At 39.6% G+C, this 14,636-nt stretch overlaps 1 protein-coding gene across 2 annotated transcripts in view; it reads right to left on the bottom strand.

Moving 5' to 3' along the window:
• Positions 1-6,765: 6,765 nt before the first annotated feature.
• Positions 6,766-14,636, bottom strand: part of DCHS2 (dachsous cadherin-related 2) — a 235,685-nt gene continuing 227,814 nt past the window's right edge. The window contains exon 18 of one of the 2 annotated variants that reach the window (XM_043545864.1): positions 6,766-14,031. In XM_043545864.1, the coding sequence (XP_043401799.1) occupies positions 11,402-14,031 (2,630 nt within the window). In that variant the 3' untranslated portion in view covers positions 6,766-11,401. The remainder of the gene's footprint in view (positions 14,032-14,636) is intronic. The other variant, XM_027833465.3, reaches the window with a different exon arrangement.

Here is a 14,636-nt window from a genome sequence, read left to right on the forward strand (position 1 = left end):
GATTCTAGTAAGAGGTTACCTCTGTTACATCAGCTAAAGAGGGAGATGAATGACAAATTAGAAGAGACAGAAAAAGGAAATGAAGAAATTGGAAACAAAACAAGCAAGGACTAAAGACCAAGAAGAAGAGATCAAGTGACTGTAATTAAGAGACAAATGTAATCTTCTCATTATATAGAAGCCTAATCTAGTTTGCATAAAGTGCAGCTGTAAGAATGGGATAATAAACCTAGCAAGCTAATGGCCCAGCAGTTGAAATATGAGGAAGAAGAAACATCAATTTTAGAAGTTAACATACCATGAGATATTCTACAAGGTATGCCATTGAGATTATTCAAGCTTTTATTAAATAATACATGCCTCAGTAAGGACAGGGTCCAAAGCCTATTGAATTAATGAAAAAACTCCCATTGAATTCAGTGAGCTCTGGATTATGCCCTATTTCCAAAAAGTTTTCCGTCGATTGAATGGAGTCAGAAAATTTTAGAAACTATTCAGTTAACCTTTTTGATGCAAGGAGGGAAGGAATTCTTAGGTAAAGACCATGTACCTATACATACTATTCTACACAGAGTCCTTGAAATTAACAGCACAGAATTACAGGCCAAAGGGGATTACACTGTGAGTTTTACAAGGTAAAGCTATCTAATGCTACGTTATTGATGGATCTGTTTAAACATATTTTTGTTTACATTTTCTTCTTTCGCTTAAAATTACATGGATTTCTTGTTTCCCCCCAAATCCAGTTCATACCAGTAGTATAGCTTTACTCAATACAGGCCTCAAAATCCTTCACATTGGACAGTTATTTTCACTGCTGTCCCCTTAGTGTCTTGCTAGGTTTCATTCAACACCAATATGCAGAAGGCAACACTTATAGGGTCAGTCTCATGACAGAAATAAGAAAGTGTTTATTAACTGATTTCTTTGCATTCTAAAATTATATTGGCAGTACAGCTGAGACTACTTGGCACTTAATCTGAAATAATGATTAAAAATACTTTTGCAGAGGTATGTCTGCCTTCCTACATTAACTATAGAAGCTATCAACTCTCCTCCATAATAAATGAATATAAATATAAAAATTGTATATAGCTGTGTCCTGGGTCCACCCTGTAACCTGAGCTGGCTGTATGACCTGCAGCTGGTTCATTTCCGAACCGCACCAAATACACATCTGTACACGCTTGTGCTCCATATCATTTCCTCACCCTCATGTCCTGCCCTGGCACCAAGTGGCAGGACCTCCTTCCAACTGTTGAGGGTAAGGAGCCCTGGTGGACCAGTCTGTATTCTACCTTGGTTCCACGGCCTGCCACGGATATCAGCTGGTGGCTCCTTCATGGAGCCATAAACAGAGGCGTGTACTTAGCAGCGTTCACCCCTCTCCCTGATACCTGCCCCTTCTGCAGTAAGGGAGACCCTGGTACACATCTACCTAGCATGCACCAGTTGCAGCCCCTTTTCCAGCTCCTCCAGAACCTTCTCCTAAGGTTCTGGCTGTACTTTCCCCACACCTCCTGATCTATGCACATCCTGTCTGGGGCCCCATAAAGTTGCGAAACCTCTTCATTAATCTTCTCCTTGGACTGGCCAAAGTGGCCATCTATAAAACCAGGAGGATGATGCTGAATGGGGAGGTGCTCTGCAACTGTGGGGCCTATTTCCACTCCTCCCTTCTATTATGCATCCAAGCACTGTTCCTCTTGGCCGCATCCTCTGGCTGTCTAGACACCTTTGAGGAGCAGTAGACACTGTCTGGGGTCCTCTGCTTGGTGTTCCCCTCCGGTTCTCTGCTTATGGCCCTATGATCTCGCTCCTGTCCCTGTTTTATTAGTTGTCCCCCAGAATCATTTGGGCCCCATTTTAGTTGCTTCTCCCCTTAGGCTGGGGGAGGGCCCTTCAGAGATGGGTGGGCTTCTGCCCGCCCACCTCCTGGAATTCAATAGGTCGACCCAGGACACAGATATATACAATTTTTATATTTATATTAAGGAGCATTAATAGCTTCTATAGTTAATGTAGGAAGGCAGACATATCTCTACAAAAGTATTTTTTAATCACTATTTTAGATAAAGTGCCAACTAGTCTCATCTGTACCTCCATCTGGCCATCCTAAATTGGCTGATTTCGTGTAGGTGTTAGAGCTGAGGTGAATCTTGAGACGAGATGTGAAGGAGAAAATAGCAGCCTTATGGATTACAACATGGAACAAGATACTAAAGAGGTTTGTGTGGGAAGCTAACAAGCGAGTGGACAAGGCTGGCCCCATGGGCAGAATGGAGGAGGCAGGAATAAAACAATAAGAAACAAAACAAGGTCCTGATTCTGGCAGATGCTCAGTGGTTCTTGGATTGGAGTCAGGTCCAAAATATGGACAATCTTTCTAGGACACTGAACAGAAGCTTAAACCTGTGGGCTATAAAACACTGTACATTTAGAGAGTTTTATATGGGAAGTTTACATGTGAAGAGTTTTATAGGGGAGATGATACAGTGTTTGCTTCATATCTGTAAGCTAAACAAAATTTTCGATTAATCTGTGATATATTCCTATGGTATTAAATTTAAAATGACAGACCATGAGAGAATTCACTGATGAACCATCCTTTAAAAAAATTCCCTTTAAAATATAATATTACATGACTATTGCTTATAAAAGATTGTGCAGACAGACAAAATGTAAATCAAAGAAGGCTGCTAAGCTGTCCTGGGACATTGATTATACGGACATGTTAACAAACCTTACTGAAAGAAAAGAATTTGCTAAGAGTCCCTGGGGGAGGGAATCAATCCAAAGGACTCTTCCAAAAGAGATGTTTGCTCATACCCCAAAAAGAGAATGGATATCCTTTGAAAAGGTATCAGGGTATTACTCATACCTAGGAACAGTTCTTTCCTAGTTATGAGCAAGAAGTTTATGGATTCACTGATCATGCTATAAGGATATTTGAATAAGGGAATTGACACAGTGTCCAATTTGCCAATTAAGAATTTTGACACTTCATCATGATCTCAGTGACCGTATAGCACTCTTACAGTGTAAAGAGGTCTTAAAGAGGTTGTAGTAATAAGAATCCCTAGTGTAAATGAGAAAGAGGCCTAAGAATTGCTGAGTAATTCTATGTTTCTAGCAGTATTTTCCAACCTTAGGACTAAAACTAGATCCTTTAAATGCTAAACATCTCAAGGAGGTGGATGGAAATGCCTCTCACTAATTTACTCTAAGATGTGTAGTTAAGATGAATGTCCTTCTTGGCCTGTCATTTTATGTCTACAATAACTTAATAGTACCCACATTTGCTTGGGGCTTTTTGTTTGTGTGATATTAATAGAGCTGCTTAATTCAATTTATTTGGAGTAAAAAAAAAATCATTAAAACACATCCAGAAACTGGTAAACACCATTGGAATGAGGAGGCTTTGTATTGCTAAACCTCTATTTATATCTAATTATTCTGATGGAACGTACTGTATCCTTTTAATGTGAAACATTCACTTCTTCCATTTCACACCTTAAACAATTAGGAATCAGAATCACCAATTTTCAGTTATTAACACTAAGTTACAAGAAACACATGAGGGGTGACAACTGTGCACACAAACACTTTAGCTAGATATGGAAAAAATCTGGAGTAAAATCAAGAATCCAAACCTATTGTTGATAATGTACAGCACATGGCATTCAGCAGTGTACTTTTGATAGAAACCCCAGTGCAGGGGTTCTCAAACTGGGGGTCGGGATCCCTCAGGCAATAGGAAAGTCATTGCATGGGGTGGGGGTCACGAGCTGCCAACCTCCACCCCAAACTCTGCTTGCCTACAGCATTTATAATGGTGTTAAATATATTAAAAAGTGTGTTTAATTTATTAGGGGTGGTCTCACTCAGAGGCTTGCAATGTGAAAGGGGTCGCCAGTAAAAAAGTTTGAGACCCACTGCCCTAGTGTTTTGGAATTCTGCTGCCAGTGAATATTTAGCAGATTGCTTAAACCTCTATACTCTCCATCCAGTGAGCTATGTGGTCAATCTTTGGCATGAGGTGCCAAATCAGTCATGATCTATCAGGCCACATTACAATGTGAAATAAACACTAGTGAGGGGAGTACAAGGGCTGGATGAATCTTAAGTATGGTTGAAACTGTTCTTTAAGCACATTTCCTCGTGGTGGTTGTTTTTTGTTTGTTTTTCAGTGCCCATTATGACCATTTGGAAGACTAGCCCCACTCAGCATGTGATGTCCAGAAAAGATGGATGGAGATGGATTGAGAAATTACGATTGTAAAGTCATGATTTTCTCTGTGGCAGGCCGGTAAGCTCTGTGGCTGATGAAGCAACAGACTTTAGTTTATTGAAATTTAGAATAAAACAGTAATAAGTATGCTGCCCCTTTAAGGCCCAGGAGACTTCCCTAAACTGTAGTCCAAAATAAGTACCTAAGGCAAGGCTTGTGTCAATCATTATGAATTATAAGGGAAAACTCTAATCTTGTTCCACTCTCAATTCCAGGCTCTTGCTCTCTTTCTTAGCTCCTCCCCTGCTGGTTTATATCCCCGGCACATCAGGGGACCAGTTCTCTGCTGCCAATGATACTTACTGCAGTTCCAGCAAGAAACATCTTGCTCAGTTCTTCCAGGTGCAGTTCCATACCAATCCAAGCCCTGTTAAGTAATGGAAGTCCCAGGGGTGGGATAAGAGCCTAAGAGTTTTTAAACTTTTCAAAATTAAATGAACCCCAGAACTTCTCATATGGAAGAGCTAGGAGAAAACATTGGTCAGTTCCTCGTCGTGTGGAACATGAAACAAGAGTTTCTGAGTAGTAAAATGCAAACAGTGTAAACCCCATTCTGCGTTGACCTTGTTATTAAACTCTCTTGGAAATGGTATCAGTGAAGCTATTTTAGACACTCTTTTAGTCTCAAGACTTGAAAGTTTAATAAAATGCGGTGGGACCAGGCTCTGCTCTCACTTACCGCAATGTAAATCTAAATAACTTCATTAACATCTGGAGCAGTCCTCAGATTTACACTGTGAGGGCAGAATCCAGTCCCACTGGTTCTCAAATGTAGCTCTTTATATAACTATCACTATTAGCTGCCCAGACCTCTCAATCTACAACTCAACTTCCATTTCCTAAGATAGCTGACATCTGTTCAAATGCCAACATCTTCACAACCACACGCAATTTTAACTGAGTATTCTGAGCTTCAAAGCGATACTAAGTGTAAGGTTCAGTTTCTAGAGATTATGGAGACACTGACACTTAGGCGGTAGCCTGATTTTAAAACATTTGGTGGTGTCGCCGCCCTTGATTTTCATCTTAATATGCAATGAACCAGAGCTGCTATAATTACAGTGACATTTTTTAATCGAAGCATTGAACTATCTGGTAAATCACTGCAGCTCTTTATCACGGAATCTTCATTTTCAGGCATGAAAGCTTCTGGTTTAGTGCTGCCTCAGGGACCAAGAGTTTTCACATTCACCCAAGCACTGACACGGCAGTAAAGCACTCTTGAGATGATCAGCTCTGTGTTTTCAATGGAGGTAACAAGAAAGAACCATTTCACCCTTCCCGCCTGTGTATTTTACAGCTGCATTTCCAGTATATATCCTACATTTTAAAGCAGGGGGAGGGGAAAGCATTTGAAATGTTCATAGCTATGAAGAGTGTATCCAATAGTAATGTAAAGTGTGAGACTAAAATAGTTAAAAGGTTTTATTAGAGGAACAAAGCATGAGACTAAGATTTTCCTCTCTACAATGCACCCTTCCTGGACATCTCTACTTTTCAATGTATTTTTAAAATTTAGTGTGAATTTAGGGTGGGATTTTCAAAGCCACCTAAGGGATCTGGATGCCAGATTCCAATTCATTTTGTTTATCCAAATCTCTAGCCAGCTTTGAAAATATCAGGAGAAAGTGAATATCTAACCAAATTTGGCACCAGCAATTATCTTAGGAAACTCCACAAGTGCATCACAGCCTCACTTTACAGCACTTTGGTTATTCCAGTCCTGGGCTTCTCCTGCTCATAAATGGAGAATCAGGTCACACGTTCCCCCAACGTTCAGGTTTTGTTATATAGGTCACTAAGGACCAGGGAAGTGACCACCAAATTCACTTCACTTGTTAGACAAGCCAAAATAAAACCACAGACCTCCAGCTTTCACCAATTGTGCCATTAATTCCCATCTGCTCCCCAGAGTATCTTGGATGGCCACAATATTCTTTCTCATTTACCAAAACAATGCCAACTCCCCCATTATACAGACATCATTCAAGTCCTGCACATGAAGGGGTTGTCTTTGCAAAGAAGTGTAACCATTATATTTGGGGATACTCTAAAGAGAGCTGGCTGTCTAATCAGAGTGGTCTCATGAACAATCTTGAATATGTGAAGCTAGAGTATTTAAAACTTTCTAGGGAACTTTGGACCTATCTTTTCCTACATGATAGTGTTTTTCTCCCTGCTAGTATAGTGGTTGGCAATAATATAAAGCTATATTTGCACACCTGTCAATAGTCTGATCCTGTGTCTCATGATTTAATGAGACTTTTGATTGAGTAAAGACTTCAGTATTTGGCTTATAATCTCTTTAAAGCATAGTATTCACACGTGTGTGTATGTGTATATATATTAACACTATTAATATATTAATATATATATATATTTGTAAAGACTTACAAATGTTGATACACTCCAGGACAGTACACATATCAAAGAAAAAAAATAACAGGTGGAAATAAAATGTAAATTACAAACATCAGCTAGGAATTAGCGGCACACTAAACGTGGAGTATAGTTTTAGCAACAAGGATACATTTTTATCTGAAATTAGATAAAAAATATCTTAGAACCAATGGCTGCTTTCAACTGAAGATATATTATGGACTAAATATATAAGCATATAGGTAGCCCGTGTTTTATGGTGCTTTTTAGTATATTTTTATAACTCCTAAATGGTGGATTCCCTAAAGATATGAGGGGGGGGGGGTTTGCATAGGAATTTGCTCGAATGCCAATTCAATGATTACTACTCATATATGGAATTTTGATATCCATTTGGTACTGATTTACACCAGTGTTTTCAAGGCTGCCAACAAGCAAATACAGAATGGCAGGCACCCAAAATTCCAGAAGAGACAACTGTCTTTTATTTGATAGTTTATGCAGTTTGAGCTTAATATGATTTTCCACTAACAAGTTCTGTGCCTCCTCCAAAGTGCTAAAACTGGTATGCAGATCTGCAAAGTAACAGACTGTTTGAGGAAAGTTTAATATTAAACTCATGATAAATTATACAAATTATATTGTTTACTTAAGAAAAAAGAGTAGGTTAAAAGAGCTGACACATGATTTATTGCAGACACTTGCCTTGCATATTCACATTATTAAGGTCAGCCACACATGAGACAGCAATACATAGGGTTAGTGTTATTCTCTGATACAGAATTAGTAAATCGATAGATAAAGAAGAAATTTTACTGGAGAACTTTAATGCAAAACAAAATATCACGGGCTAGTTAGCTCATCTGGAATACAGCATGCTTTTGACAAATAGGATGCAAGTCATATCCAATTCTTTCAAAGAGGGATTAAAAAAAAAAAGCTGTTCTTGAAGATGCAAGGAAAGCCACAAGGAAGAGCACATGGTTTGCTCACTTTTCAGGTGGACTGTGGGAAAACTGGGTGTGAACTTCCAAAACAAGGTGGTATGATCAGGCCCAAACCCCTTATTCATTATGAACCTCTTCCATGAGAAACATTTTAAAAGGAGAAAATTAAACCTGCTCAAGGCAACTTTGAAATTAGCACCCGAATAGCAATGATTGGTATCCATGTAGGGTCCTTGGAGATGAATACAGGATGAGCCATTGGTTAATTTAATGTCAAGACTTATTTGTCATATATATAGTCAGTCTAAATTCATATAACAGAACCTGTCTGTTTAGGGTATCATCTGTAGTAGATGGGGGTTGTACTGTATCCATTCCAGATTTATCAGATATGAAGTTAAGACTATGTCACCTGATCATTTACTAGGCTGCCAAATAATTTTGATTGAATGGAACCATGCATAGCATTTTTAACGACATATGCAGCAATGAGAAGAACAATTCCTGAGGTTTCCAGCACAAAGAAGAAGAGCAGAAATAATCCCTTGGGTGTAGCACTGAGACATGACGCACAAGGGAATCTGTAGAGATTCACAACCAAATCAGCTGAACATTTTGGGCTATATTCACAAGAAAACTTAGATGTGGTGATGCTCAGCGTCACCCCACTTCACTTTTAGGTGTCCAGAAAATCACTGGGATTCACAAAGCCTGAGGTAGGTGCCTCGGCTAGCTTTACAAGGGGAGAGATAAGTGCCTTAGAATGGGATTCCCAGACAGGTGCTGAAGTCTGTGCTGCTGGGAAGCACCTCCAACTGCCTGAGATTCTCAGCTGCAACCCATCCTACACTTACTTAAAAATATATATGTATATATTTATTCCACAGTGAAACAGCTTCAGTGAGAGAGACTGAGGGAGCCCCACATAAGAATATCCCCTAACTCAGTGGTTTGAGCACTCTGTGAGGTGGGAGACCCCCTCCCTCAGGAGGAGAGAGAACTTGAACAAGGGGTCTCAAATATCCCATGCGAGTACCCTACCCCCTGGGCTAACGATTACCAAGGGAACTGCTCCTTCTCCTCACTCTACTTTCTACCACACCGAGCATCCTGTAGAAAATTGCTTATAGGGCCTGATGCAGTAGGCGAAGTCTAAGCAGGCTTACTGGATCGGGCCCTGCAGGCAGCTTAATGGAAAAACGCTTTTCTTCTCCCAGTTTGTGCATTGCTCTGGGGCTAAGGCAGCTGGGTACATGAGTTAGGACTGCAGTGTGCATACTCAGAGGCAGACACACAGGCAGGTAGAGAATTTTAACTGCAAATGTGGGCACCTGCAGGGTTCTGAGACCGCTGAGTGGGGGTTTTGTGAATCCCAGTGGATCCCTGTTTCTGAGATTAAGGTGTCCAGAGTGGACAGTTATGTTCCTAAGTCCTTTTGTGAATCTAGCCCTTCTACTTTTTATATATCTGATCTGCCTCAATTGTATTGGGACTTCTTCTCAATTCAGGACTTATTTTCTACCTTCCACACGTGTAACTTGTCTACCTGTTTCTGCTGATAGTATTGGCGGGCACTACCTCTACACTATACCTAACAGAGAATCTACATAGCCTGATCTGGAATGGTTACAGGAAACAGATGTACTTTAGGTCTTCAAACCTGTCCTGGATTTTACAGATGAGTTCATTTTCTATGTGCATTCCACTTGGTCTCTCAGCTAACATAGCTAACTAGTGTATCAGTTAGTGCACACTGACTATTGTTAATTACTGAATTGCTAGTATCTATTACAGAGCTCTCGTATTACCTTTTCTGGGTGGTCATTATATGTTTTGGACATTTCTAAAGAGAAGGACACTCCAGCTGTCACAAGTGATATTAGTGGGAAAAAATGGTCACCTTCATGCAGCAGTATTGTGTCCAGCACTTCATGAAAAATCAAACACAATAATGCTGTGCAAAATATTTATTCTTCCACTGATCATCTATGGATAAAGATGATTCCTACTATCATAATGTGAATAAAAATGTTCACTGCTCCTCTTCGGAGCACCAAACTCTCACTTGATCACGAGTACTGATACTGAAAACATTCATTTGGAGTTGAACAGACAGATAATTGAGCACTGTGTGCCATTAACACCTCCTGAAACTGTAGCGGTACATAACTGCACACCACAATGGGCACATTTCATTCTATTAACATGTCGTACAAATCAGAACCTAATAGGTCAGCAGACATTAGAACATTAACAAATGGGAGGTATGTTATGTGGATAATTTTTAACTGTTAGTAGTAAAAAAGTACATAAAATTATTTTTTTAAAATATTATATTTTTAGCTACACAATTATACTTGTTATTAGCATGACATTACATTTTGGTTATTTTTATGTACATACATTTCCCACCAATACACAGTTCATAAATTAATACTGCCCATTTGGGTGCTAAAAAATAACTACAGTATCCAGAATAACCCAAAACTATTTAGTGTGAAAGTTCATAAATTAACTTTGAAATTTCAAAAACCAGACATGCATCCTGTAACAAGACAAAATGGAAAAAATACACTCTGCCTTCTTTGGAAAAAGGTCCAAGGAAGCTTATGTAACCCTGAGGTGGCCAATATAACGACCCCAAAAGCATTCTCAGTCATGGCCCTATGCCCATAAGCTTATAATTCCCTGTTCATATATTAATTGAGAATGACTACTTTCCTTTGCTTTCCCCTTCCTGGCACAGGCTTCTGGCTGACTCCATTTCTGATTCTTTTCTTTCTATTTCTTTTCTTGGAAACAGTTGTTGCCTGCATACTCTTAGGAACAGTATGTTGTGTACAGATAACTTAGGAGCAATGTCAGTTTATATCCAGAAAGGATCCAAACATGTGATCATGGGCAAAGCTGCTCAGAAACCATTACACATATAATATACCCACTGATTCCAAAAGGGTAGCCACCCTTACCCTTTGTAAGGCATATTTCCCGTAGTTCACCCTGTCCTGTTCCCCAAGTGCCAATTCTGAGTTAAAATTATGGTAGAAGCATATGTATGTGTGTTTTATTGATACGATACATACACACACAGAAACAGCATAGGTTGTATGTGTGTACATATACACATAAGCTGTTATATGTATGATATATATTACATACAGGGCTAGATTTTCTGCACCAGCTGAGATGTACTCAGCATAGTCCCAGTGATGAGTGGGGGAGTCACAGATGGCTTTATACAACCTTTATACTGCCCTGATCCTGAGACTGGAGATGCTACCTCAGCCACATTCCAAGTGGATTCCCCTACACAAGAGAAATCCGCAGGTAGCCAACTTTCCAGCTGCCACAAAAATAGCTTAAGGGAGGCAGAGAGGTATTAAAGGTAACCCTCACCAACAGTCAGCATTTTAAATTGAAATCCTCAGCGATAAACCATTAATCACAATGAAGAGTCATTGAAATCCTTAATGATAAACAATATAGCCTGTCATTTGGGTAAGTCAGCTATCAGAGACCTGGGTATGTGATTTACATTAGATACCAGGGCTTTTAGTAGATAGAAAAAGGTAATTAAAGGGCGACCCTCACAGGTTTAGAGCGTATTTTGCAAAGAACATGATAGTGAGAAAGTTTATGACTAAAGTATCTTATCTTTTGTAAACCATAAAAAAATAAAATGAATACTGATGATATAGCTCTGACATGCTGTTTTACTCATTAAACAATGAACAAATATGTTTTAACCCAAATTTTCCTTTAACATTTTACCAGTGGTTATCACCTACACCTGAACTTCTTCCTCTGTTGCATGAATTTGGCCAGTTTGGCATGTTCCTGTCAGTCCTGCATCTGACCTCACTGGAGAAGCTGTAGGAGTCTGCATGGTAAGTAGAGACAGAGAAGGAGAAAAACTGGGAGTCATGGCCAGTGAAGGGTATCTAAGATTATGGATAAGGGGAGAACAAGGGTATTTTTTAAATGCCTGCCCAGGTATTATAGTTGGCAGATGTGGTGGCACTGTCCTTATGCCAGGTTGAGCTACTGATGTTATCAAGGGAGGAGGGAAAATAAAAGATTTCTTCTCCTTAGGAAAGCTATGAATTTGTAAGCTTTCATCTTTCAGTTTTGCAATATCATTAAACACAGAGGCAAGAGGCTGAAATCTGGGTTCCCAAGTAAGCAGGTAATCCCAGTTGTAACTTCCTCTAAGATCCTCATCAGAGGCTATAAGGTTTGCAAGTGATCCATACCGGGAATCCTGGCCATCAGAGATGAAGATGTATTCTCTTGTGATGTCTGTCATTATGTCTCTCTCTTTTATCCCAATTTTTTGAAGAGTTTGGGACAGAATTTTGTTATGGGCATAGTTTGGGTCACAGCCTTCTCCTCCTCCTTCATCTTTGAAGGTGTGGAAGCTCTCTGAATTTTGAGTGGCAGTGAACACATCAGTTTCTCCAGATTGACAGGATAACTGGTCAGAGTCTCTTGGAATTCCTGAGTCTGGCACGCATGAGCCTCGCTCACTTAAAGCTGAACCCAACCCCTTTCTGCATGGATGCTCATTGATCCTTTTGATTTCCTCATCTTCTGCAGTTTCCCCTTCTGCTGAGCCATGACCACTAGAATCTGAGTGCCTGCTGGGGTTACCAATATCTTCCTTTTCTCTGATGCCTACCAAACTCAACCACTCTGTTATGGAGCCCATGGGAAGTGTACTACTTTCAGTGCTCTGGAGTTTCTGGCAGTCCTTAGGAATATTATCTTCATGGGTCAAGCTCAAATCAGCTGATGAAGATGATGTTTCTCTTTTCATAGAGGAGTTTATCATGTCTTTTCGTTTGTATCTCAGAATAAGTGCAATAAGGCTGATGGCAAGCAGCAGGAACACTACAAAAGAGATAGTAAGGCTAATAGACAGGATGTTTACAGATGCTATGGAATAATTCTCAGGAGAGTTGGAAATATTTACCAGAACAGTGCATGTAGTGGATTTAGAGTCCAGCTTGGGGCTGTGAGCTCTTACTAACAATTCAAGGTTGTCATCTTTCCTTTTGGTACTGCTCTTCTTTCTGTGAAGAGTTCTAGTCAAGTAGATATTTCCATTGCTCTGATTTACCGAAAAGAATGGAGAAGGTTTTAACAGGGAGTAGTGAATAACTCCATCCAATCCAGCATCATTATCGGATGCTGCCACTTTGCCAACCAGCTGACCTGCTTCATTCTTCTCAGGGAGACCAAAAAAATATTGATCTTCGGTAAAAACAGGATCAAATTCATCTGTCCCTTCAACATCTACCTGAACTGTTAATGTGGCTATTGAATCACCTTTGTCTTTTGCCTGGGCTATAAAACAGTACTTATTCTGACTTTCATAATCAAGCATTTGTTTTGTTTGTATATCTCCTGTCAAAGAGTCTATGAAAAACATGTCATGATCTTGAGGAGATCCATGATCAGACAAACATGATGACTGGATTGAGTAAGTAAGGTGTCCATAGGGACCTGTATCAAAATCCAGTGCATAAACTGTGCACACAAAAGAAAAGGCAGGCAGATTTTCATGGACAACACAGTTCAGGCTGGGAAACAAAAACAGTGGAGCATAATCATTGTCATCTAGGACACTGACAAAAACAACAGAAAAAGCCACATTTCTTACATTGACCCCTCCATCAGAGGCTTGAATAGTCAAAGTGAATTTAATTGTTTCCTCATAATCCAGAGTTCTGATCAAATCCACAGAGCCAGTTTTCCCATCTAATCGAAAGTGCCCCTTGTCATTTCCAGAGATTATAGTGTAAGTGACCTCTGCATTGGCTCCTGCATCACAGTCATTTGCTGAAACCACAGTGATATGACTACCTATTGGGATATTTTCTCTGACATGAATGCGATATTCCAGATTGCTAAATACTGGTGGATTATCATTAACATCTAGTACAGTTATCAAAACAGTAGCACTGGAATTCAGGGGAGGTGTTCCACGGTCAGATGCAAGAATGATCACATGGTGAGAGGAAGCAGTTTCCCTATCCAGCGGACTACTCAAAACAAGGTTGCCAACAATCTTGTAAGGTGGTGTTGATTCAATGACACTTGTTTCCACATGGAATAGGTTATTAGTGTTGCTGCTTATAATAGAGTATTCAATGTATGTATTTTCATGTATCCAATCATAGTCAATGGCTGAAAATGTGAGGATAGTCCCTCCGACTGAGGCATCTTCACTCACACTCACATTGTATAGTGCCATTGTGAACTGAGGTGCATAGTTATTTACATCCTGTATCTGTATCTCCACTGAAGTAACAGCAGTCAAAGCAGGGTCTCCATTGTCTTTGGCTTCTATAAGAAGGTGAATAACTGAACTCTTGCCCAGGTGTGGCACTGGTTTGGCAGTAAATACTGACCCTGAAAAACCAAAAACCAAAATCAAACGAAGAACACAACAAGTTAGGTACCTATATGGATTTAGGAGCTTAACTATAGATAGCCAGGTCTGAAAAGCAATCTGATATAAAGGTAGTGTGTGTGTGGGTATGTGGAGCTCTTATACAGATAAAGATATAGATTACATATAAGGATAAAAGAATATTGTTAAGGTTGCAAAGTCAAGCACTGCTGTGATAACCGGGCATACAAATGTACCCTAATTGTGAGCTCAATTGTGAAAGGTAAGTGAAAGTTTAAAAAAATGTTACAATGCACTTTTAACAATAAATGCTGATTTTAAAGGCACAAAAGGGAGACAGACAGACTGAATTAATCCAAACAAAAGGCCTACTGATATAAACTCAAGGACTGTGTTGAAATTATGTCAAAGAATTCTAATAGATTGGTGAGCCATGACTTCCCTTTACAAAAGCCATATTGACTCTTCCCCAACAAATCATGTTTGTCTATGTTTCTTATAATTCTGTTCTTTACTATAGTTTCAATCAATATGCCTGGTTCTGAAGTTAGGTTTATTGGCCTGTAATTTCCAGGATCATCTCTGGACCTTTTTATCAAAATTG

The sequence above is a fragment of the Chelonia mydas genome, chromosome 4, assembly GCF_015237465.2.
Source record: "Chelonia mydas isolate rCheMyd1 chromosome 4, rCheMyd1.pri.v2, whole genome shotgun sequence".
Taxonomy (NCBI): domain Eukaryota; kingdom Metazoa; phylum Chordata; order Testudines; family Cheloniidae; genus Chelonia; species Chelonia mydas.